At 43.6% G+C, this 27,395-nt stretch overlaps 1 protein-coding gene across 1 annotated transcript in view; it reads right to left on the bottom strand.

The window, feature by feature from the left end:
• The window catches only part of LOC124595313 (juvenile hormone esterase-like), a 72,351-nt gene that overhangs the window by 32,748 nt on the left and 12,208 nt on the right, over positions 1-27,395 (bottom strand). Inside the window, exons 2-4 of the mRNA XM_047134012.1 lie at positions 8,441-8,578; positions 4,425-4,584; positions 33-218 (exon numbers count right to left, since the gene is read on the bottom strand). Coding sequence (XP_046989968.1) covers positions 33-218; positions 4,425-4,584; positions 8,441-8,578 — 484 coding nt within the window. The remainder of the gene's footprint in view (positions 1-32; positions 219-4,424; positions 4,585-8,440; positions 8,579-27,395) is intronic.

The raw sequence follows: 27,395 nt of genomic DNA, 5'->3' as shown, positions 1-27,395 counted from the left end.
TAATTAAGACGATGTTGTAAGAGGATTCTTACATTTCGCCATGGGCGACAGCATCATGAGGTGGCACGCCCTGCTGCCGGCGCTCTCTCCAAATATGGTGACGTTGTGGGGATCGCCACCAAAGTCAGCGATGTTCTCACGGACCCATCGCAAGGCCATGACCATATCTTTGAGACCCATATTACCTGGCACCACGGAATCTCCTGTCGTCATGAATCCTGTCCACAAAATAAGAATAGATCGTCGTTAGTAGCTTGACATAGATGCTGTCAAGGAAGGAGTAAGGGTGCTAACGGGAGTCACGGAACACTGTAACAATGATGCAGTTTTCATAACAGCATGAAAACCTGGAAGTGTCCTGGCCTATGAATCTTCTACTAATGAAGCAGTCGAAGGTGGAGACAATCTAGGATATTTTTAAAGATAACATCCGACAGGAGGAAAATGTGATAACGGTGTAGTCAAAGTGTTTTGAAATGTTTACTCCTACCATCAATGAGACAGGAAATTTCAGAAATCATCTTACCTTTTTAACCAGTTACTTTTTTTTAAGTTCTCTAATCTTACTACTATCTTTTTAATGGATATACTAGGTGCATTCAAGTTCTAAGGCTTCCGATTTTTTTTCTCCGGACTGGAAAGAGATAGAAACATGCGCATTGTTTTAAAATGAGGCCGCGTTCATTCTCAATACGTCCCAGAGATGGCAGCACCGTACGGCAGATGGAATTTTACCTCCAGCGGCGAGAATGAGAATTGTTTTAAATACTTACAATGGCGACGTTTTCCTTACTTGAACAGCGTGCAATCATTCGTTTTCTGAATTTGCGTGGTGTGAAACCAATTGAAATTCGTCGACAGTTGAAGGAGACATGTGGTGATGGAGTTATGGATGTGTCGAAAGTGCGTTCGTGGGTGCGACAGTTTAATGAAGGCAGAACATCGTGTGACAACAAACCGAAACAAGCTCGGGCTCGCACAAGCCGGTCTGACGACATGATCGAGAAAGTGGAGAGAATTGTTTTGGGGGATCGCCGAATGACTGTTGAACAGATCGCCTCCAGAGTTGGCATTTCTGTGGGTTCTGTGCAGAAAATCCTGCATGACGACCTGAAAATGCGAAAAGTGTCATCCAGGTGGGTGCCACGAATGCTGACAGACGACCACATGGCTGCCCGTGTGGCATGTTGCCAAGTAATGTTGACGCACAGCGACAGCATGAATGGGACTTTCTTTTCGTCGGTTGTGACAATAGATGAGACGTGGATGCCATTTTTCAATCCAGAAACAAAGCGCCAGTCAGCTCAATGGAAGTACACAGATTCACTGCCACCAAAAAAATTTCGGCTAACCGCCAGTGCTGAAAAAATGATGGTGTCCATGTTCTGGGACAGCGAGGGCGTAATCCTTACCCATTCCGTTCCAAAGGGCACTACGGTAACAGGTGCATCCTACGAAAATGTTTTGAAGAACAAATTCCTTCCTGCACTGCAACAAAAACGTCCGGGAAGGGCTGCGCGTGTGCTGTTTCACCAAGACAACGCACCCGCACATCGAGCAAACGTTACGCAATAGTTTCTTCGTGATACCAACTTTGAAGTGATTCCTCATGCTCCCTACTCACCTGACCTGGCTCCTAGTGACTTTTGGCTTTTTCCAACAATGAAAGAAACTCTCCGTGGCCGCACATTCACCAGCCGTGCTGCTATTGCCTCAGCGATTTTCCAGTGGTCAAAACAGACTCCTAAAGAAGCCTTCGCCGCTGCCATGGAATCATGGCGTCGGCGTTGTGAAAAATGTGTACGTCTGCAGGGCGATTACGTCGAGAAATAACGCCAGTTTCATCGATTTCGGGTGAGTAGTTAATTAGAAAAAAAAACGGAGGCCTTAGAACTTGAATGCACCTCGTAGCATCAGCACCCTGGACCATGCACTATTTTTTCCCTGATAACATCCTCCTGAGTAGTCTCCGTCCAAGATACGAATGTAGCACTATTGTATGTCAAGAATATCTTACACATGAGGATACCTTCATTACTAAGTCACACAATATTGCAACATGTACTCGGGAAAATAAAACGGTTGTAGTCTCCACATTGCTTACAACAGTTCGCTGTACCAACAGGGTCTCTCATTTCTAACAGGACAATACTGTAGCGTTCAAACCAGTCTTTTGATTAAGAACAGTTTTCATTTGTGCATCAGAGTAACCAAGGCTAAAAAAATCGATTCATAATAATAAATGAGCAACATACCATGTACTGCGCATCGACTCGTAGTCTGATGTTGTTTGTATTCTCCCTTGTAGCAAAAACTGGCCGTATGTCCACAGCCATTAGTTATCAAATGAGTTTCAGTTGCGTTTTACGGAGATCTGTAGTATAAAGTAATGTCATTGGATTCATTTCCAGAGTATTAATCCTAGTGGATAGGAGCTAATTACTCTGTAAAAGGACTCAGATTATCCAGTAAATATTCTCAAGAGAAATTTCTGCCACGTACAATAAGTGAAGGAAATAATTCAGACTGTCATGTCACGAACAGAATTACAACCATATACCGTGCCTCAAAACAACATGAGTAGCCATTGCTGCTCACAGGGCGACCGCGTGATCTGGAAACACCCAGATTACTATCGAGGAGCATCAGCAACTCTTCTATGCATTGTGAGTCATTCACAAAAGTTCCACTTACATCTCGAAAACGTGCAGCGTGTACACTGTTGTAGAAAAAAGACAAAACTGGAAAGGCGACTGGGATAAAGCTGTGTTTAGCGACTAAATATATTCAGTCTTGACAGATCTGAATGCCCTTTGTAATACATCTACGGTGTTTGTGGAAGAGTAAACTAATAGTCCATATACATGCTGAAAATCACTGACTCCATTTTGTCTAATTCTTGCAACTATTACACTTTCAGTGTATAAACCCTATTGTCATCTCAGACTCCGAGAGACTTTTGTCACTGTTCAAATACCTGCGTGTTTGTAGGTAACCTTAACACGGATCAGTTGCGGAACTTTTCCTTCCTGTCCGACAAAAGTCGTGTCTGCCTCCAGATGGCTGTGACACTATCTGTCTGGGCCAGCAAATGCCTCACTTGTTCTATCCACCACGCAAGCTCAGAATATCTTACGGAGGCAGTCTCCTATAAGGGGCAGTTGCGTGAAGACGAGACAGATGGAAAAAAGTAAGTCAACAGTTTATTATTTTAAAAGTAATCGCCGTAACTGTTAATACATTTGTGGCACTTGAGACAAGACGATCAGTGCCTTTATAGAAAATGTTTTCCGTTGTCTCTGGGACCATGATTGTACCCAAGCGTGCACCTGTTTGTCGAAAGCAAATCTGCAGCCACGAATGTCTGTTCAGTGGTCCAAAAATACGTAACGCACAGCAGTACGTGGGAACTTTGCAAAAGTTGAAGCGCACCGTCAAGCATAGGAATGTTGACGAACGGCATCATTCTTCCGCCCGCCCACATAATGCAGATGTTGCCTCGATATCTGCCCATGAGGTTTGCATATTTTTGGGGCCCTGAAGAAAGACATTCATGACTGTTAATTTGTTTTGGACGAAGAGGTGTACGCCTGGATACAATCGTGGTGCTGTCGGCGACCGAAAACATTTCCATGAAGTTATTGACCATTTTGTCTCACGGTGGGATAAATATATCAACCCCCTAATGGCGATTACTTTTGAAATTAGAAATAGTTTACCAGTTTACTTACTTTGTTCCACTTGTCTTTCATTTGATTCCCCCGTGTACAATAAAATGCCACAGCCTCATTCCTTACCCACGGATTCCATCTCGGATCTTCAGTTGCGCCTTTGATTACGTCCTTACCATAGGAATGTTGAACCTCAGTGACATTTTATCCCACCTTTCATCAGTTACTTGTCCTGTGCCGGATCACAAATATCGACCAAAGTGTGTCTCTGTGCAAAGGGAGCCTGACGATAATGCAAAGAAAGAAACCTCCCAAAATCCATAGCAGATACTGTAGTAACCTACAACATTTTTGGACCACAGGATCAAAGAACATGAATGAAGCTAGGAACGAGAAGATTTACAACACGTCAAAAGACGGATTTTGTAGATTCCAGGAGAGATGTTGGACAAATAAGCGTAATTCAAGGAATGGTTATAAAAGCTTATTCTATGGGCAAGGTGTTTTTTTTTTTTTTTGTGTAGCGTAGAGAAAACCCGTTAAAATAGAGGAACGAAGGTTGCTAATAAGAAAATCGATTGACAAAGCATCTAAACTTGCCGGTTCGGTTAAAAATACTCTCAAGAGCTTGTCCAGTGTAGAGTGCCAGTGGAGGGAGGAATGATTCAAATTACCCCGTGTCTAAGATCGCTGTGTCGTTATAGATTTTCGCAGGACAATGTAGAAAAGCAGAACACTAGTGTCGCCACTCACCCAGTGCACCGAGGCGGTAGTTGAAGGTGACGAGGAGGACTCCGTGCTGCAGCAGGTAGTCGGGGCCATAGGCGTCAGTGTTGCCGGAGCCGCGCGAGTACCCTCCGCCGTGGATCCACACCATCACCGGCAACATGTCGCTTCTACTCTTCGTCGGCAGCTGAAAGTATTCTCCTACTTACAAATACTGAAATAGCAAAGGGGCTCATTCCTTCTCATTCCCAATCACACAGCATAAACTTCGGTGCCCATTTGGACATGGATGCAGGCTGAGGTAAAACAGTCATAAGCCTAGCAAGAAGATGTTTCCGTCTACCAATGCGAGCGATAAGAGCTTACCAAGAGCGAATACTAACATTATTTGCTGCAGACAGGACATGTAGATAGGACCACTGCCAAGGCAACCTGGAAAGTGAAGCCAAGCGCCAACTGTAGTTTGACATGGACCAACGACACGGCTCTTGCAGTTGCATCCCTCTGTATTCCATCTTTCTACTGGATCTGGTGATCACGGAGCGAATCTTCTCCCGTAATATTATTTTCTGCTGCTGTTGATAGTATCCTATACTCATTTGGCCAGAAAAACTTCTTTTCTTCCCATTTCACTTCACTGACCACTACTATATCTTCATTGAGCCTTTGTAGTCCTGTTTTTAGATTTTCTGGCTTCCCTACCACTTTTAACCTTCTGACATTCAGCGCTCCGACTAGTAGAACGTTATTCTTTCGCTGGTTATTGAATCTTTTTCTCATAGTCACCTCCGCTTTCACAATCCTCTCCCGGAGATCCGAATGGGGGACTATTCCGGAATTTTTTGGCAATGGAGACATTACCATGATATTTTTTTCATTTACAGGTCACTGTCCAGTGGATACATGTTATGTGCCTTTAATGCATTCTTCCGACTTTAAGGGCAGTTTCCCACCGGACGAACAAGAGAGTTCCCGTAACCACTGTCCGCTCGTCCGCCCCCTGGCATTGGCAGAATATAGGTGACTTCTTCTGCCAGAACTATTTGGCCGTCAATGCTGTTTATTAATCAAAATTCAAAAGATGACGGGTTTCGAATGCGGGACTGGGGCCGTTTTGACTACTAATCAAAGAAATTACCCCTAGGCCACAGGTGCGAGGCACGGAAACTGCAAAGAACAGTTCGATGGTGGCATTTTATTCAGTACTGTGAGAACAACCGACAAGCTACCAGAAACTAATGTACATCTCCGCTCCAGAAAGTCGGCAGCTACATCCGTTAAAGCTGATTGTGTGAGGTTCGTAATATCGCCGTGAAACAACAGCTTAGATAGAGGATGAACACTCACAGATGGGGTAATGGCGTGTAAGACACATTTTTCTCAGTGAGGACGGTAATAGGTGCTACCTATGACATCGCTCTATGAAACGTACTTGTAGAATTCATCATGTAATAAGCCTCACCCCCCCCCCCCCCACACACACACACATACACATACAACCATACACACACCCACACACACACACACACACACACACACACACACAGACACAGACACACAGACACACACACACACACACACACACACACAAAGAGAGAGAGAGAGATTTATTATTTATTACGAAAACGATCCGTAATTGTGTTTGTTGTGCCGGACCGAGGCTCGAACCCGAATTTCCCGCTTTTAGCGAGCGGTCGCTAGGATCGATCCAAACTTCCGTATGTCACGGAGTCGACAACCTTGGCGGTCCAACATTTCGTGAGTGCCGCACAGGGAGAGACGAATACTCTTTCGTCATTTTAGACCGTCGAGGCATGGATACGTCATTGATGGTAACGTTTCTGTATGTACACAGTGTCTGTATGTATGTAGGCTATTGTAGTGTAAAGATATAGCCATGCCTACATGTCTGAAGGAACAGACATTGATCTGACAATTACACCTGGGACAAATATTAAGAAGTCGACTCACATTTTACAAATCCGAATTGACTATAACTGTTTGTGGCAGATGAAAATTTTTGCATTCATGTCTGAAGCACAATGTAATGTGAAGATATTGACACTGTATAAACACAGACGTTGTAACCATCAATCAAATATTATTTATTATTACGTACAAACAACCAGATAGCTTATCAGGTTCATTGTGCGATTTAACAACATTAATGCTACACCAGCAAATTCATGCATATGTCATTTCTCACTAAAAGTCATACTGCACTCTCAATCGACGTTGGTTAATTTATTTTAGCTTTCCTTTAATTTATTTCAGTTTTCCATGTTATTCTGATGTATTATTTTACAGTCATTGTTACATACCGTGCCAGCAACATAACATTCCTTATGCATTACATTTTGGTGATTCTTTCATTGTTTAATTAATTATATACAATGCACAACTAACTTTTTGCTTTAGAATACATTACATAATTTTATCGTATATTAAGAACTCTATCAACTGCCCATCGCAAATTGATTTAATTTTCAATGTTTGTTAAGTTCATAATTTCATGTGTTATATTTGACAACTGACTACTTTCAGAATGCCTGGAAATGAGCATGTGTGACATTTCAGTTGTGATAAATATTGTTTTCACAGCCTAAAGCGGAATGGTTTCATTTAAAGTTTTACAAAGGCTATAGATTTCTCCATCTCTCTTTGTTGGTGTTCCACAAAAGCTTCTTTTTTATATAATAGCCTAATCCCCACATCTGCACCCATTTACATATTTGACACATATGTTACACCAGTCTCCTTCTCCTCCTCCTCCTCCTCTTTTTGTCCATCTACACCTCACCTGTCACTCTCACCATCTCCCTTACCTATCTCTCTATCCTCTCCTTTCGCCCCCCTCTGACCATCTCCTCCTTCCTAACTCTCGCTTTCTCCTCCTGCTCCCTCTCTTAATCCATCTCTTCCCTACCACTTCTCCTCACCATATAGATCTCCTCCTGCATTCTCCCATCTCCTCCTCCAGTCTACCGAGCGAGGTGGCGCAGTGGTTAGCACACTGGACTCGCATTCAGGAGGACGACGGTTCAAGCCCGTCTCCGGCCATCCTGATTACCCTAAATCGTTTCAGGCAAATGCCGGGATGGTTCCTTTGAAAGGGCACGGCCAATTTCCTTCCCAATCCTTCCTTAACCCAAGATTGCGCTCCATCTCTAATGACCTCATTGTCGACGGGACGTTAAACACTAACCACCACCACCACCACCTCCTCCAGTCTCCCTATCTCCTCCTCCATCCCTCTGTTCCCCCTCTCCCTATTGACCTCCACCTCCTCCACCCCCCTCACCCCCCCCCCCCTCCTGTCACTTTTCCCTGTTCTTATCCTCCTGCCTGTCTCTCTCTAGCCATATCCTTCTGCTCCCTCTCCCTGCACTTCCCTCCTTCCCTCTTATGTTAACCTCGCCACAATCCAGTCATGTCGACACTTACAAATAGCCCCTGCACAACAGGTTGATGTTGCAGCCAATACTAGTCCCATAAAATACCTTTAATGTGAGGTAGTCTGTTTGAAAACTGTTTCTCATCCCAGACATGTAGGCTCCCCTGCAAAGCTGGTTGATTTGGCAAGCTGATATCGTTCCCTCACAACATGCCTGTCATGTACACAGCCTGTCTTGCAGGGGCTGGGAAAAAGGACCTACTTGCATATCTCCACTCCTACTGCAGCTAGGAGGCTATAAACGCCACAGTGACACACACACACACTCACTCACACACACACACACACACACACACACATATATATATATATATATATATATATATATATATATATATACCATTCTCTGGATTGCAGGGTTGTGATGGCTGTTGTATAGTGAAAATAGTGACAAATAGCGCTACAGCGCTGTAATATGTAATTTCTCTACATTCATTACCTTCTGCATTCTGAATAAATTGAAACGATGCTCGTCGAGTAGTATACTATCCTGACTTTTGGAGACATACATAGTTTCGTTAACAATATATATTTGAAGTACAACTGTGAAAACTTGAACACAAAACTAAGGCTTACAGGTATACATTACCTTTGGAGTGTATACGTTCAGGTAAAGACAATCTTCGTCACCCAGGTATTTGTTTGCGAGGAGACTGAACTGAGGGGCCATATTTCCTTCTCTGGTAGCATCTCTGATACCGGTCCATGGATCACAGGGCTGTGGCGGCTGAAAAGTGAGAACATTTTGAGTCTTTCATAGTGTGATACTAATGCATCTGAAAATAGCAGTCGCAGGTTCGAATCCTGCCTCGGGCATGGATGTTTGTGATGTCCTTAGGTTAGTTAGGTTTAACTAGTTCTAAGTTCTAGGGGACTAATGACCTCAGCAGTTGAGTCCCATAGTGCTCAGAGCCATTTGAACCATTTTTTTGAAAATAGCATTGTAACATAAACTCTTTACAGCAAATGCAGTGATTTCCGCAATCCAAAGAAACATTACTAAAATAACAGTGTCAAATGTGATGCAACTTGCCGGAAGTCACCTCATAGAAGACATCAAACGCGGAAACGCAATTGCAGGTGTAGTGTATGACCTAGAACATATATTAAATACACGTTAGTCGTAGAAGCAAATAACGCCTATTGTTGCTTTCCACGCGTAAGTGAAACTCACGTCACAGAGACAACTCATCCATTGATCTATGTGTAGTCTAAGGCTAACAGTCGCAACCTGCAAGCTGCAAATATTTCTCTGAAGAGCATTGATAGTACTAACGAGTGTGACTGTCATTTCCAATGCCTGGCTTCTTAAGAGGTTCTTCATAAAGTACTCGATGATGTTAGCTATCAGACGGTTCCAGTTAGGTAAACTGCAGTTAGGAATGGATTACGCTCCTTTTGTACACTTCGACCAGTAATGATAACGCTCATCGGAAATCCACATGCTGCTGCCACAAAAATTTTTCGAAAACTACTTGATTGCACGTCTCAACCACGAATATGAATAGCGAAGAAAAGTTGCTCTCTGAGGCTGTATAACTGACAACTTGAGGCGCAACTTACAGAGGCCACCTAGGTGATGAAGTCCCTAGTGTCGTAGAATAAGCTGATCATACAAACACAGAAGGAGAAGTATGTGCCATTGCTGTCCCAATGACTTCGTACTTCACAACTTGGATGAGCAATGAGATTGGGAATGATCCACCCGACCGTATGTATGACTATCCTGTACAGCACATGCGTATGCTGCTTTCGAAGAGATATCTTAATCGGCACATGAACTACTAAGCTTAAACTGGCGTCTGATGATTGTTTTATTCTACGATCTCCCTTTTCACAGAGACGCGCGTCTTTTCCTATAACATTAGCATGACTTTTCCAGACAGATGTAATGCCACTGAAAACCACTCGCGTCTTCTCCTAGGACGTGATGTCACTTCCGGCGTTTGCGACTCAGTAGTAGAGCTGATATCTGTTTCCAGTCTATACACACATTATCTCGCTAGGAAATAAAACGTTAATGTTGAGACTTTTATTGATGAAGTGGATGAGATACTGTAACTGACGTATATTCAGCCCCTCCTGTGATTGTACTACCGCCTCTTACAACTTTAGCATCTAGGAGGTACGTATTGTAAATTTGTATGTAGGTAGTCCTTTAACTTTCCTTTATTTATTTCGTGTTCTTGTGTAAACGAAAAAATTAAAATGCAAAGAAAAATTTTGTACGTGTGTTCTGAAGCTCGTGTCTGACAGGGAACAATCATATATGAAAAAATTTGTAATAGCGGAAGTAACAGATGAAGCAGAATCCGTATAAAGCTGGGCTCAAAAGTCTCAAGATTGACAGAGGTGATAAGTCTGATTATTACTGGAAAATCATTTGCATTTGTAAGAAGGAGATCTTTTGTTGATAGTAACGAGTGGAAGGTGAAATCTGGAAAATAGATATCGAAGTGTTATGCAGATACTCTTGCTCGGTACTCGGCTTTGCATGAACGGACGGACGCGACCGCGGAGTCAGTCGGTCAAAAAATTAATGATTTTGATTAATGCAGAATAGTTAAAGGAGTGATGGAAAGTGGTGGATCTTACGAATATCACGGAGGCAATGTATGCAAACGGACCACGCAGTAATTACATAAAAAGACGGGCAAATTCAGAAGTTTCTAGAACACTATTGCATAGTTCTTGTTCCAGCAACTCACCGAAATTCGATGCAGAAGAGGATTGCCGAAGAACTTAATAAATCTGAAGATATAAGGCAAATAAAAGCCAATAATTTCAAGAGAGAAGGCTTTCTTTCAAGATCCAAAGTATAACATGCCGGGAGGTAGACGCTGGTAATACAATGAGCTGTCTAGTACCAAAAGAAATCACATCAAGAGGACACAAACGCACCATGATATCTTCAGGGACTATGCTGAGCCATTTTTATGTTATTCAGGACACAACAGAGACTGCGAAGCTCGCCCGCTCTAAGGACTGTGTTAAGAGCGGAGACACATTTGTCGTTTTCATGTATAAAACTGAAGAATATTTCAATAGTTGGACTGATGAGTGTAAGGGCAAAACCTAAGTCATTATGCGTGAAAATTAATAAACAGATGTCCTCCCATTAAAACATGTAGTAGCCAGTCGTCCATTGTTAAACTCTTGACTGTCTCTACGTTTAAGCAACCCGGCATATACCAGTCCCGCATCCTGCTCCAAAACAGTTTGAAGTTTTAGTGATTATTCTGTCAAACCGCGACGCGTCGGAGCAGCAGGGGAAATTTATTTACCTTTTGGTAATTAATTTTCATATTGACAAGATAGCATCTGTCATCTTTCAATGGCCAGCGATCCCCAAAACAGAAGCAACGCGACGGCGCAAAGATCATTCATCACTGCCACCCGACACAGGGTGAGACACTTGGAAGCTCCAGCAATTTCTACGCAACCATTATCTTCACTTCGCAACGCGTGAAAACAGAATTCTTAACAAATAACAAGCAAACGTTAACAGATATTTAAGAACAGTATTCCTTAGGAAAAGTACTGAACAGAAGTTTATTGCATAACATTATATTGCAGCACACAGCACTTTCGCAGTTACAATTTCCAGCCACATGATATAAACACAACTGCGTGAGACAGGTATCACAGTTATTGTGAACTTTTTTGTGGTGCTCTACAAAATACACTGCTGGCCACCGTAAATGCAACACCAAGAAAGACAAGAGGTAGCACAACAAAATTTATTTTGTAGATAACATGTTGACCAAGTATCAAATGATTACGTTTACAGACGTCTGTGACACGTGGTTCCTGCCAGAATCAGTAGCGAGAGTAGCCGCCATTGTTGGAGATCACCGCTGCCACACGTCTCGGCATTGAGTCAAAGAGACGTTGGATGTGTTCCTGGGGTACAGCAACCCAAGCAGCTTCCACACGTTGCCAAAGATCATCTGGTGTGGCAGCTGGGGATGTAATCTGGGTCACTCGTTGAGCAACCATGGACCACATGTTTTCTATCGGCGAAAGATCCGGAGAGCGAGACGGCCAGGGAAGCAATTCAATCTGGTTATTGACGAAGAACCTTTGGACAATTCGTGCCACGTGTGGTCGCGCATTATCCTGTTGAAATATGGCTGTGGCCGAGCCCTGAAGGTAAGGAAGGACAACTGGCTCCAGCACCTCGGATATGTAGCGCCGGCTATTTAAAGTACCGGCAATGCGTACTAGAGGCGTGCGAGAGTAATATCCAATACTGCCCCATACCATAATACCCGGTGCAAGACCAGTGTGGCGGTGCATAATGCAGCTGTCCAGCATCCTCTCTCCACGGTGTCTCCACACTCGAATCCGACCATCGTGGTGCTGCAGACAGAAGCGTGCCTCGTCAGTAAAGACAACGTCATTCCATTCTGCCGTCCACATCCGTCTGTCATCACACCATTGGCGACGGAGACGTCTGTGGTTCTGCGTCAATGGTAGACGAAGCAATGGACGTCTTGCGGACAGACCACTCTGCTGTAAACGGCGTCGAATGGTACGCGCAGACACTGTATGATGCGTTACAGACGCAATGTGCTGTGCTATGGTTCGGGATGTCACTGAGCGATCCGTCACTGCCATGCGCACAATTTGCCTATCAGCACGTGCAGTGGTGCACCGAGGTGAATGCGATCGACCACGTCGGTCCGTCGTACCCTCCTGTATCCAACGGTCACATATCCGCATTACAGTTGTTTGGTTTCGTCCAACACGACTAGCGATTCCTCTGTATGATAATCCACAATATCGGTAAGCCACTATCCTTCCTCTGTCGAACTCGGATACTTGATCAAACGATGTTCGCTGTTGTCTACGAGGCATAACTGATCGTCTTGTGAAACAACCACAAGGTAAACACACGTGCCGAACGTACACTCGTCGAAATCGCCAAGCCTTAAATGGCGCTATGAGATGGCGCCACAGGCGCGCGTGATGTGCGTCTGCGCTGAAATTCTAATCAGTTGCATATCTCATAGCTGCAAACCCATGGTGTAAATTTCACTTGATTTGGATGCTTCCTTCAGGGTGTTGCATTTACGGTGGCCAGCAGTGTACATTCGGTGGTTGTAAAAGCATACGATCGACGATAATATTGTGAGCTACAATGAGAACAAAGAGAGGACATAACGAGACATATAAAAAAATATAAACGTTATTCTCCAGGAACCAGAAATGTCTTTGTCATTCATTGCATTAAGTACCGTTCTATGTTACGACTACGTAACTTCCACGAAGGTTCTCACTTTCGTACACAATCATTATTTCAGTATTCTGTCATTAATTCTACTGTGAAAATCTTACAAAAAAACTGAAGGCTGGTACATGTGATTAGTGCACATCCCTCCACTTTTTGCGTTCCCTTAACTGCGTCAGACTGCAAGTACGTCTGAACACACACTGCACCAAACACTTCCAACGATGGGCCTCCGCAGCCGACAATCCATGCCTGTGCCAATGTTAACACCACGACATCGACAACTACGCCTGATGTTTTGTTTGTGGGACACTCAAATGCGCTGTCATCAGGACACGTACGAAGTCCCAATTTTTACACAGTCCAAGTTTTACACAATCCAATGCAGCCACTATCAAGAATGATGATGTTGATGAAAACACAAACACCCAGTCCACGGGCAATGGATATCCCAAACCGGCCGGGAATCGAACCCGTGACCCTGAGACCCAAAGGCGGCAGCGGTAGACACTAGATCACGAGCTACGGACGGTAACTCCGCCGGAAATGGGCAGGTGACCAAAAGCCCTGAACACTGGCATAGTGGCGGAGCGATGAACGATCTTGTGAACCCCGATACCTTCTTCATCCTGCCGATGGGCGGGCGTGAATCCGTCGACATCAAGGGGAACAGCTCGTTGACACCTGTACTGCGGGACGGAGAGAAGCTGGCGGTGGCTCCATTACATTCATGTTGGCATCCATGGGTCCAGTGGACCTCTTGCAAGGCTCTATGGTGGGCAAGGAGTTCAAAAATGGCTCTGAGCACTATGGGACTTAACATCTATGGTCATCAGTCCCCTAGAACTTAGAACTACTTAAACCTAACTAACCTAAGGACAGCACACAACACCCAGCCATCACGAGGCAGAGAAAATCCCTGACCCCGCCGGGAATCGAACCCGGGAACCCGAGCGTGGGAAGCGAGAACGCTACCGCACGACCACGAGATGCGGGCTGGGCAAGGAGTATTGTCCACTCGTTGCAGACCAAGTACACCCCTTCATGACGATCACGTTTCCCGACAGCAATGGCATTCCCTTAACAAGAAAATGCGCCATTTCACACGTCCAGAAGTGTGATGGAGTGGTTCGAAGAAGATAGTGGCGAGTTTCAATCGATGTGTTGGCCCCCAAGTCACCAGATCTGAATCCGATCTAACAAATATGGTACATGATTGAACGTTGCGCCAGAGCTCATCGCACCCGTCCTAGAAATTTATGGGAATTAGGTGATTTTTGTGTGGAGATGTGGTGCCAACTCCCTCCAGCGACCTACCAAGGCTTCATTTCTTCCATGCCACGACACGTCGCCGCTGTTATCCGTGTAAAAGGTGGCTATAACGGCTGTTAGGTAGTTGAACATAATGTTCTGGCTGATCATAAACCTGGCATCGCAGTCGTTTCCATTGGCAAGGGCGAACATGTCCAGTGCAGAGTAATGGATGCAAAAGAATGTAACTAGATTTTCAATTAATAGGGCAGCTTCAAAGACATTTACCTCAAAACATCTTGTCACAATCGCGGCTTTTTACGTGCTAATATCAGACCTCATGTCATGTAATATAATGCATTGTGTCAAATACAGTAACACCATAGATGATGTCCTGTTGTCTAACATGTCAAACAACATAGCATATGTCATGTACAGTAAGATGCAACGTGTCATTAAAGTTTAGGAAGCATGCATCTCCACTCTGAGATACTTTCTTAGATAAATACAGCTCCACTCTCGGATACTTGCTACTGTAGATGCATCCCCCTCTAGAAACACCTAAATTTGTGTCTACTTGTTCTTATACTACCCACCATACATAGACAATGGTACACAGACAGTGGGTGCGTTTGGGGAAGTAATAGTTCCTTGGGGGAAAAAGTCAACCCCCCCCCCCCCCACACAGATATGGAAAAATTATTTTAGCGTCTCTCCGGGAACAAATCAATCCCCAGAAATTTTATCCCCCCAGAAAAGCTTTTTTAGCAACTACATGTAAGATCTTCGGCACAATGATATTATACTCGTATATTGTTTGCTATAGTTGAAGAAGCTTCCGGATTTTAGACACAGGAGCATTTATCCTACAAACAACATGCAGGTATGCGAACACTCTGCAGCTAATAAAGCTCACTGCGTTGGGTAAATAGGGTTAACTCGCAAAAACTGACGTAGGTGTCAAGATGTTTTGATTTAAATATCTACGAAGCTTCCAGATAAGTCGAAAAGCTAGTTCTCTCTGGCCAGGGCAAATTTGCCTTTTCTACTATGACAGGAGCATTTTCATTCTGGTTCCCAAATGTAACTCTACCATGATGCTGACACTACACCGTCACAGCTTCTCAACCGATGTAAATTTTTGTTGACGCGGATGACTATTTATCTGATATAGGTTCTTTTTTTGTCTTTCGAGCCATGCTGCCTTTCGATGGACATGGTTATTCTGGTTCCTTTACGGATAGCCGGCCGGAGTGGCCGAGCGGTTAAAGGCGCTACAGTCTGGAACCGTACGACCGCTACGATCGCAGGTTCGAATCCTGCCTCGAGCATGGATGTGTGTGATGTCCTTAGGTTAGTTAGGTTTAAGTAGTTCTAAGTTCTAGGGGACTTATGACCACAGCAGTTGAGTCCCATAGTGCTCAGAGCCATTTGAACCTTTACGGATACGTGGCTGGTATGGTTGAACCTGTCTTCTCATGGCACACAAGCCTCCGCACCATGTCTAGGTCGCCTGTGGGAAGTTTTTTGTTTTATCTTGGATTTCTTAAATTTTCTCATATTTTCTATACTTTTTATTTTATTTTGTTTTGTTTTTTAATTTTGTTTTTTTATTTTTTATTTTATTGTTACAGACATTTTATTCATATATGCATGAGACTGTATACGTAAGTACTGTGAGAAATAATTACAACCATTTAATACAGTGCACAAAACAACAGCAAAGATAAATATGATACCGAACGAAATATTAAATACAGTGTGAAGTTTGTGTTAATAATGTATGTAAGTAGTTCATATTACATAAGATACGACCATATTACACTCATAAACTTAGGATGCGAACAAGAATGTAGAATGGTTGCACATATAAAAACGAGGTCACAAGATTCATGTGAATTAGTAGCTCTGAAACTTAAGAAACTGCGCGAATCTCTCTGTGCCCACATACTGTTGTTAAAAAAGTTTACTTTTCAAATGGTGTCTCGAGGGCAAAAGGCTTTCGCCTGATTTAACAGCAGCACTAGATTGTGGATTATTGTGCTTCTTAAAAGTTGTAGCCGAGTAACCCATGTGCCGAACCACACGATGAAATAGTGCGAAATAATACACGGACGAAGATACAATCGGCCATTATAAAATGTGAAAGTATCTATAGAATGCATCCTGAACTGCGGGCAACAATGCGCCGGGGTACGCCGGCTCTTCGACATCCAATTATTTGGCGACCAGCAGGAAGAAGCATCCTAAGACACAAAGAAGAACCAACTGATAGTTGAATAACTTGACTAATTGACAATCCACTTCAGCATTTAATTAGTTGAGGATTTAACCCGTTGACTAATTAACTGCTGGACCAAAATATTCCCAACTTATTGGAGCCCTACGGATCTGTGGGTAAATCTCACTTACCTATCAGCTCAGCGAACATAGCGTTTCAAAATATTCGAAAATTTCTCGAATGATCTTGTAAATGAAATGTTGTACTGACCCAAATGAAGAAAGAAGCTTGCTGTGTAAAGAATCGTGTACTGCATGAACAGTAAACGATTCGCGCAACAAATAGTAATCTACTGAATCTTGTTATTATATATTATCTTAAAATTCTTTTTTTAATTTATTAATACGTTTTTGGCATCACCCACACAGCCAGCCTCGGACCATAAAAAACAACAGCCATATAAACTGAACATAAGTAAGTGATCTAAATAAATTAACATATTTAATATATTATAAAGTAATAAACGTTCTGTATTTCTACACTCCTGGAAATGGAAAAAAGAACACATTGACACTGGTGTGTCAGACCCACCATACTTGCTCCGGACACTGCGAGAGGGCTGTACAAGCAATGATCACACGCACGGCACAGCGGACACACCAGGAACCGCGGTGTTGGCCGTCGAATGGCGCTAGCTGTGCAGGATTTGTGCACCGCCGCCGTCAGTGTCAGCCAGTTTGCCGTGGCATACGGAGCTCCATCGCAGTCTTTAACACTGGTAGCATGCCGCGACAGCGTGGACGTAAACCGTATGTGCAGTTGACGGACTTTGAGCGAGGGCGTATAGTGGGCATGCGGGAGGCCGGGTGGACGTACCGCCGAATTGCTCAACACGTGGGGTCTCCACAGTACATCGATGTTGTCGCCAGTGGTCGGCGGAAGGTGCACGTGCCCGTCGACCTGGGACCGGACCGCAGCGACGCACGGATGCACGCCAAGACCGTAGGATCCTACGCAGTGCCGTAGGGGACCGCACCGCCACTTCCCAGCAAATTAGGGACACTGTTGCTCCTGGGGTATCGGCGAGGACCATTCGCAACCGTCTCCATGAAGCTGGGCTACGGTCCCGCACACAGCTAGGCCGTCTTCCGCTCACGCCCCAACATCGTGCAGCCCGCCTCCAGTGGTGTCGCGACAGGCGTGAATGGAGGGACGAATGGAGACGTGTCGTCTTCAGCGATGAGAGTCGCTTCTGCCTTGGTGCCAATGATGGTCGTATGCGTGTTTGGCGCCGTGCAGGTGAGCGCCACAATCAGGACTACATACGACCGAGGCACACAGGGCCAACACCCGGCATCATGGTGTGGGGAGCGATCTCCTACACTGGCCGTACACCACTGGTGATCGTCGAGGGGACACTGAATAGTGCACGGTACATCCAAACCGTCATCGAACCCATCGTTCTACCATTCCTAGACCGGCAAGAAAACTTGCGGTTCCAACAGGACAATGCACGTCCGCACGTAACCCGTGCCACCCAACGTGCTCTAGAAGGTGTAAGTCAACTACCCTGGCCAGCAAGATCTCCGGATCTGTCCCCCATTGAGCATGTTTGGGACTGGATGAAGCGTCGTCTCACGCGGTCTGCACGTCCAGCACGAACGCTGGTCCAACTGAGGCGCCAGGTGGAAATGGCATGGCAAGCCGTTCCACAGGACTACATCCAGCATCTCTACGATCGTCTCCATGGGAGAATAGCAGCCTGCATTGCTGCGAAAGGTGGATATACACTGTACTAGTGCCGACATTGTGCATGCTCTGTTGCCTGTGTCTATGTGCCTGTGGTTCTGTCAGTGTGATCGTGTGATGTATCTGACCCCAAGAATGTGTCAATAAAGTTTCCCCTTCCTGGGACAATGAATGCACGGTGTTCTTATTTCAATTTCCAGGAGTGTATATTCTTACTTTATCGTGTGAAATAAAATCGTATAGAAGCTTATACCCTATGTCTTCTGTGGCTAAACTGAATTTAATGTTTGTAGACAAGGCATTTACGGAAGTCACCGGAGGCTGTAATAGTTTCATAGTTTCTTGAAACCTTGTGTGGCAGCCGAAGAAAATGTGGTTAGCAACTTTCTCACTGCAGCATTCACAATAAGAAGATGTGACCACGTTGAGGCGGTAGAGATATTGCGAGAATCTCCCGTGCCATTTTTATATAAAGTTTCTGTTGTATCTGCAGTTGTGGTAACAAGTGTGTGATGGAAGATTAGGTACCACTGCGGCATAGTGTCGCTCTTTAATTTCTTATGACCGTTGGAGGATTTCATACCACCGGGACCTGATTACAGCGCTTGTTTTATCAAGAATATCGTCGGGTGGCACTTTAGCACATCTCATTGAAGCAGTGCATACAGCTTCCATGGCCAAAGAATCTTCTTTTCCATTTCACTCTACTTCGCTGTTTTGTTTCACCCATAACATGCCGCACGTGTAATTTAAGCGAGAAAGCTCCAGCACTGCTTCTATAAGCTGACACACGCGTACTAGATAATTTTTGGTGTTGTTGACGTCTTAGCATTTCAGCAGCGTCAGTGACGAGCGCGAGTCTGATTAAGTGTACTGTTTCTTCTTGCATTTCTCTTGCGTATTTAAATCCCTATAAAATCGCTATGACTTTCGCAAGTGATTACAGACTTCAACTACCGTGAGCTTGAATTTGCCTCTTCGATTAGTCCTGCCGTCTATGAATGCACTTCCTGCCCCGTTATTTTGTTTGGAACTAGCTGTGTAATTTGTTTTTACTCATCCGTTCCAAAGCCGTACACAGATACGATAGAGAAGTGTTGGGCCTGTATGACGAAGAGCGTTCATGCGCCTTCCTCATTCAACATGTTTCTGGGATATAGATCAGGTTGGTCCATATTCTGTTTAAGATGTTCAACAGATGAATTGATGTCTTTTCCGGAATGTGTTGAATCGTAAAATAATGAAAGTTATCCGGTCCAGGGGCCGTATCCTTGCTGGTGCTCCAGTGAAGTCCGACAGGCAGAAATTTCCTTTTAAGGGAAATTTCATCTGATTGTCTGCCATTAGATCGTTGTTTTCCTGCTCAGCAGCGTGTGGGGTCTAGATCCATTAATTGTTTTCTAAAAGATTTTTGCTGTATTAATTCGTCTTATCTTCTTAATCTTATTCCAAACAATAGCCACGGAGCATCAAGTACATAGGGTAGTGCATAAATTCCGCCCGCTTTCCCTCTTTGTTTTTGTATAGTCACTTTGACCTTGCCCGGATCCGATTAAAATCACGAAAATTTTCTTCCGTGACGCTTGTCGCTTGAATGTTTTGAGTGCTTCTCTCCTCTTCTTAGCTGCCCTCTCACATTCTTTGTCCCATCAGAACTAGCAGCAACATAGAAGGCGTGTTTCGTGGGACTGAGGCCTTAGCTTCCCTTCCAGTAAGATGTACTTGGTCTGCATAGCCCACTCTCACATCCCCACTTTCTTTGAAGTCGTTCAGCTTTTTCATCAGCACTTCTCCATATTCTGTCCGATTTGCTCTTCTTGTACGCCACTTATACTGCGGAAAGATCTTTATTCCTGTACTGAGGTTATTCTCACATTACATCAGTATCGGTAGGTGGTCAGATCCGAGTGGTTCTTGTAATACGTCCCAACTGACTTTAGCGCAAAATTAGCCGATGCGGAACTGATGTCTACAACAATCTTTTGTCGATTAAGTCAGTTGATTCTCGTCGATGTCCCGTCGGTGAGTACCTCTTCTGGAATTTCCCTTCCCACTCTGTCTTCACCATCTAAGTCCCAAATGAGACAGTGGGTGTTCTTGTCCCCTACTATTACCCTTAGATGGTCGACAGTATTCATATTTTTCTTGTATGTTCCCTGTTTATGTGCTTGTTAGAAGCCCTAATAAATCGTTAAGTGATTCACATGGGCACCTCTCGTTCGCAGAGTGACCCCACATGCCTCTACTGGAACGTTTTGAAGATTTAGTTTTATGAACGAAAATTCCATAACTTTTCTTATGAGGTATTTTATCCATGTTGAATCTTGTGAACCTTGCGGCCGTTAGTTGGTGAATGACTTAACTTGCCACAAATACTTTTTAAATGCTTTATTTTAGTGCCATTAGCTGTTTCGGGCTGGCTAATACTTTTAATTAGACAGATGTTTTGACCAACAGCATATCATCTGCTCCCACACTGCAAAAGAATATTTGAGTATTGAGTGCCACTTTGTAAGTTGTTTCATTAATAAAAATACGCTGAAGTCCTTGATTTATTTACACGTGACGCAAAACATAGTGTTCACTTACACAAGTTAAAGCTGATGGTGACAACGAAACAAATTGCCATCTGCTGGAACTTAGTACGTGAACACAACTAGTCGACATCATATATAAATTAGAGAAGCACTTCAGTGAATTTTTGTTAATGAAACAACTTACAAACTGGCACTAAATACTCAAATATTCTTGAGCAGTGTGGGAGCAGACGACATCCTTTTGGTCAAAACTAAAAGTGCTAAAATTTTGTTCACCACTATCATCAGCTGTGTAGTACGTTTTAAGATCAGAAATAATCAGGCGTCAGTTGTAGAAAGATTTAATTAAATTAATTTCCTGACTAGCGTCGTCAAATTTATGTTCCATCCTCAGAAGGTAATGCAATTAAGCTTACTTAGGAGAGCAATCGACGAAATTACTCCGGAAAATAAATTCCTACAAACAATGGGTGCAGAGTAAGAATTTAGTGATTTCCAGGATTGAACCACCGTTAACAGTAAATTAACGACAATAAGTGTACAGTAATAAACAGATTATAAAACGTACGTCCTTAAACTTCTAGGTAGGACTGAGAAGCAGTTAAAAAGTAACGTAAAAAATGCTAAGATATGGTGACCATAAAAACATCGCATCAAAAGTAAGATATTACAAAACCATGACGATTAGCGTCAACAGACTGACTATAAAAGATTACACTTGTATAAGAAGCAACGGGCGCCAGTGTGCCTAAAAGCTTACGAAGACTAAGCACAGTGAGGGCGCTTCTGTCTATAACGTTAAGTCAAACGAAACTGAACAATTTTAAGGAAATGAAACAACATTAACACATTATTCTCATGCGCTAATCAGCCGCGTCTTTGCACCGCTACGGCACACTGATGTGAATGTTTTTCAAGCACAACATTCGCTTTCTCGGCGCCTGTCGCCGTTATGCCTAAATGCTCACTGCTCCGCTCTCGTGACAGAAATCTAAAGTGCGGCTGCAACAGTAAAAAACTTCGAGTACTTCTACAGAAGTGTCACAGACTCCCCTTCGGCAGCAAACAAGACTTAGTACTCTGACAGACCTTTGGTTGAACGACTCACAACGCTGTTCCTTACTCAGTGATCGCGACTGATTGCCATAATCACCACGGGAGAGGATGGAGCTAGCTGCTGCTGCAGGCCGTGTCTGCTGTAAATACGATGCTCTATTGCTTCGGTGGATGACACTGTTCGACACGTGCTTCGATCCCCACTTTGTTGTTTAACTGCAACTTTCTAAAGGCACCAGAGCCTCATGGTATACAGGAGAAAAATAAACTGCAGATGTAAATTCGTACCTGAAACAATCATCCACCAAGGCAAAAGAGGATTGTATCCATAGGAGACAACACCTGTCTACGCAGAAGATAGCTCCATCTTCTCCACTAGCGATCTTGGCAACCAGTCACCGTCACTGAGTCCGCCCCTGATAGCCGAGTGGTCAACGCGAAGGAATGTCATACTGATGCCCCGGATTCAATTTCCGGCTGGGTCGGAGATTTTCTTCGCTCAGGGACTGGGTGTTGTCCTTATCATCATCATCATTTCATCCCCATCGACAAGCAAGTCGCTGAAGTGGCGTCAACTCGAAAGACTTGCACCAGGTGAACGGGTTACCAGCTGGCCGCTGTGGCCGAGCCGTTCTACGCGTTTCAGTCCGGAACCACGCTGCTGCTATGGTCGCAGGTTCGAATCCTACCTCGGGCATGGATGTGTGTGATGTCCTTAGGTTAGTTAGGTTTAAGTAGTTTTAAGTCAGGGGACTGATGACGTCAGATGTTAAGTCCCATAGTGCTTAGAGCCATTTGAATGGTCTATCCGGCGGGAGGCCCTAGCCACACGGCATTTCCATTTTAGCGTCACTGAACTGAACTACGAAAAACAAAGTGCGACGTTCCCCCTAAGGTCCGTCAGCGTACAAAGTCACGTATGCTGCCGAAGGTATGGTCTAGCGGTGGGCACCATTGCCTCCAGTTTCGATGCTCTGTAGCGTCGTTGGGTGAGGTTTTCAGACACGGTTTCCTATCCTCAGTTTCCTACTCACGACACACTCTGTATCCACTAGAAGTCTGTCAGTATTGTTTCGAAACAAACCGTACATAGTATTGTGTGTTGAACTTGAATCTGTCAAACAGGCCACAATACTTTGAAATAATTTTGGTCAGGATGGTTTTAGTTGCGACAAAGTAGCGCGCTGATGCACCAAGTGTGACAGTGCGTTGAAGACCCATCTATTTTTCAAACACAATTGAAATTTGTGAAGCAATCGAGCTAGTCCAGTTCTGCAGCTGAAGATAGTATTAGGACCGTTTTAATCCCCGAGTTGCAGCATTTTTGTACTGAAGAGTTATGTTACAGTGAAACCTCTATTTACGGTTCCATCTCGATATTTTTTTTACGTCGACGGTAAAAGAATTCGATGAAGTACATTGCCCTCAGATAATTAAAATATCGAATATATTAATAAAAGGATCACATTCATCTGTCTTTACATCTGCATCCATTGTCGTAGTTGCACCTCTCCGGTGCTGTATCAGAACCGAAGGTTCCCATCACCTCCACCTCTTCTTTGTCTAATTTTTCTTGTGTACGACTTAACTGCGGGTAACCTGTTTTCTTTTATACATGTCCAATAAGTATGGCTGACTGAACAGTGTTGAGTTGCGGAACACGGAAACTTTGCATCACTCCGACGACACATTTGAACGCTTTGAACCTTTCAACTAGACTGAGGACTACATGACAGACGCCACCAGATGCAGCAATAAATAAACAAATAAGCGTAAAGATATTTTGAATAGTGCCACACACAGTCATTCGTGTCTCAGCGGAGCTTGTAGCTCACAATGAAGATTGTTATTGCCTGAATGCTACTGGAGATCGAGACAATAAGAAATGTAGTTAGTGACAATTGTATTTCTTTAACACTGGTGCCTTTCACACAAGCACTGTGTTCACAAACAGCCCCTTGCGCATAATACGTAAAAATATACATATACGTCCAAGCTAAAGAAGTCGAATATCAATCGTTCTGAACACATCAAGGGACGTCACATGCTTCAGAGCCTTCGTTAACTATAGAACGAGGCCCACGAGAAAGACAGGCCGCGGCGCGTGCGTCACGAAGGTAGTCTTGAACTCGCTCACTCCCTCAGCTCAGCAGACAAAATGCGTTTCTAAACCTTTTAACTCGCAGCTGGGCGTGTAAGTACTAACGAGACTTGCACCTTCACTGGAATCTGCTATTATGAAGTCTTCTGATTAACAGTACTACAGCAAAATTTAAGATCAATTCTCGATATAAATAGTATAACGGCTTGTTTATAGCATTTAGTCTCTTCTGCTTAACAGTACCCATTACATGGTGGAAGTGGTGCCTTATGCAACTGATAATAATTTTAGCATGATTTTATTTTATTGTATGCCGTAACAAATTATGAATAGGCCCATTTACTTCCCATCATTATAGAACTAATAACAGTAAGATTCCATAATAGCTGATTCCTGTACATGATTCAGCTTTCGTTTGTACGGACACGCCTAGTTACGAGGTAACAAGTGTAGAAACGTAGTCTGTCTGCTGATTTGAGCGAGCGAGCGAGCGCAGGACTACCTTCGTGACGTAGGCGCCGCGGCCTGTCTTTCTCGTAGGCCTCGCTATAGAGTGTCTGACGTTCCATTGTGTGACCGCCACTTCAACCAGCTTCGCACCGACACATCAAGTTACATAATCATAATGTGTACCGAAATGCGAATATATTTCTTATTTTTCTGCTCAGTAATAACTGTTTTTATAATAATATACTCATGTACTAAAACTTCGCCGGCCGAAGTGGCCTTGCGGTTAAAGGCGCTGCAGTCTGGAACCGCAAGACCGCTACGGTCGCAGGTTCGAATCCTGCCTCGGGCATGGATGTTTGTGATGTCCTTAGGTTAGTTAGGTTTAACTAGTTCTAAGTTCTAGGGGACTAATGACCTCAGCAGTTGAGTCCCATAGTGCTCAGAGCCATTACTAAAACTTCCTGTTTTTTAACGTTTCATGTAAGTAAAACTTAAGGTAGAACGTCGATCCGCAGTAGCATGAGCGTGAATGACAGAGTAGGTGGAACAAGGTAGCCAAACAATCGAAGTGCCATTTGGCACACGATGATAAAATGCAGTCATCACAACGATAAAAAAGCAGCACGAAGGAGCCGACACATCTCCAGAACGTAAATGAAAACTAGCCGTTTGAAGTCACGAACCATCGTCATTCATTCCGTGTACTATTCCATTTCTAGTAACGACAGACAAGGGCCTCGATTTTTCAGAGTTGTGACGAATCAAACAAATATATAAGAGATAAAGCTGCTGCTTCTCGTACGCAAACTGCAACTTCCTGTATCGATAATGTAATGAAAGTGTAACAGACGATTATTTTCACTTCGATACAGGGTATTTCGATCACTGCGGAAATGGAAGTAGTTTTGGAGTTGCCAGATAGTAGCGCATGCGTGAAACTGGTAAAAATTTTTATTTTGTAGTTAACAAGTGGGGCCCAAGCCGAATTTATTTTTTATTCTTTTCAAACTGAAGGTCAGAGTCCGGAATTTCTAGCTATGGAAACACAAATACGGCTCATGTGATTATTCCATGGAAATAAACAGAGGAATAAATGTCCATAGAGACATGAAATTATATTTACAATTCTTGGCATTTAGTAGGGTTTTCACGTTTTTGCCGTTCCTTTTCCTGTCTTATCCCTGAAATATTGACCATTTCTCCTGGGATACCATTTCCCTGGAGGCATGATCAGTATTCAGGGATATGAGAGGAACGAGCATTCAAGGCAAAAACGTGTAATGAACATGAGTTAAGAAATGCATACCTTAAGAGCTACAAGCATTACATCTTCGATACTGTGGAATAAACCTCTTCTACTGCAAGCTTTCTACCTTCCACACTTTGGCCAAAACAAGAAAAGAATGTGTAGTAAAAATGAGCTCTAATATTGGTACCTTAAGATATATGAGAACTCTTTCAGTACATAAAATGTGTGTCACAGTAGCGAAGGTGAGCGTGTGCTCATTGCCCTTAAAGTACGGATTTTAGAGGCCATGTTTACTAGATATTTTTGCTTTCACAATAGCGAAGATGAGCAGGTGCTCAAATCTCTTAAGGTAGGAATTTTAGAGCCAATGTTTGTTACACATGTTTTGTTTCTAATCAATGTTCCTGTCATTTTATTTTATTTTTTTTTTTTTTTTTGTTTTTACTGAAATGAAAACTACAGGTACAGTTAGTGAACGCAAACGTCGTTTCACTGCTGTAGACCGTATACTTTCTGGAATACTTACAATTTAAGTAATGGAAACGGTGCCACAGTTTCTGCCCCAGTGCTGTAATGCCTTAATGTTGGCTTCCTGCAGTGTCATACAGCCGGCTTAGACAACTCTTGCTCTGAGCATTACGGAGGGAACTATGGCGCCGTTGACATCCTTCAAAGTCTAGGTATTTCAGAGGGTGTGAGGATCAGAACAATGGAAAAAAGTCTACTATCACTAACTGCAGCTCTAGTTTTCATTTAACTGTGAGCCCCTGACATTTTCTTTCGTGGCCGGCCGAAGTGGCTGAGCGGTTCTACGCGCTACAGTCTGGAACCGCGCTACCGCTACGGTCACAGGTTCAAATCCTGCCTCGGGCATGGATGTGTGTGATGTCCTTAGGTTAGTTAGATTTAAGTAGTTCTAAGTCCTAGGGGACTGATGACCACGGCAGTGAAGTCCCATAGTGCTCAGAGCCATTTGAACCATTTTTTTTTTCTTTCGTGTCGAAAAATTTTTAAGGTGTCAGAGATAGGTGGAACACCCTGTTTATAAAATATACATATACACAAATGTGTCAGTATAACGTGCGAGCTTCTGTTAGTGGTTCTGTGTGTGTGTTTCTATGATCTCACGTTTCCATATTTCCGTAGTCCCATGCTGCCCTCGTGCCTTGCTGCTGTGTTGCTATGTTTCTGTGCTTCTCTGTTCCCATGTTCTCAAGTTGCTGTGTTTCTTTGTTTCAGTGTTGCTGTGTCGCCATGTTGCTGTGTTTCCGCGTTATTGTGTTACCATGTTGCTGTGTTCCTGTGTTCAGACAGTGCACAAAAAGCAGAGTATATCTTAAAGACAGCACTTTCAGCCTCAAGACTCTCAAAAATCAGCAAGCGCAGTTGTTGACACAATGGGCCAGCCACTGTAAAATGCTGGATTCAAATCGCAATACTGCCAACCTGGTAAATTTCCGTTATCTCACGTACCTTGAAAGTGGCTCTAAAAAGCAATACACAACAATGCCTGAGTATTTCAAAGACTTGTAGGCAATTTACAATTGACCTCTGCAACAGTCATTAAATACCTAAACTGATATTGCCCTACTTCACCTGGCTATTAAATCAGGAGTTCCCATGATCATAGCGGTACAACTACCAAATTACAACCACTGACAGCCACTCTGTAATGTTTCAATACCATCATTATAAGC

This window comes from Schistocerca americana, chromosome 2, assembly GCF_021461395.2.
Source record: "Schistocerca americana isolate TAMUIC-IGC-003095 chromosome 2, iqSchAmer2.1, whole genome shotgun sequence".
Lineage (NCBI taxonomy): Eukaryota > Metazoa > Arthropoda > Insecta > Orthoptera > Acrididae > Schistocerca > Schistocerca americana.
Note: the sequence above shows the minus strand (reverse complement) of the source record. Positions and strands in the feature narration are given on the sequence as shown.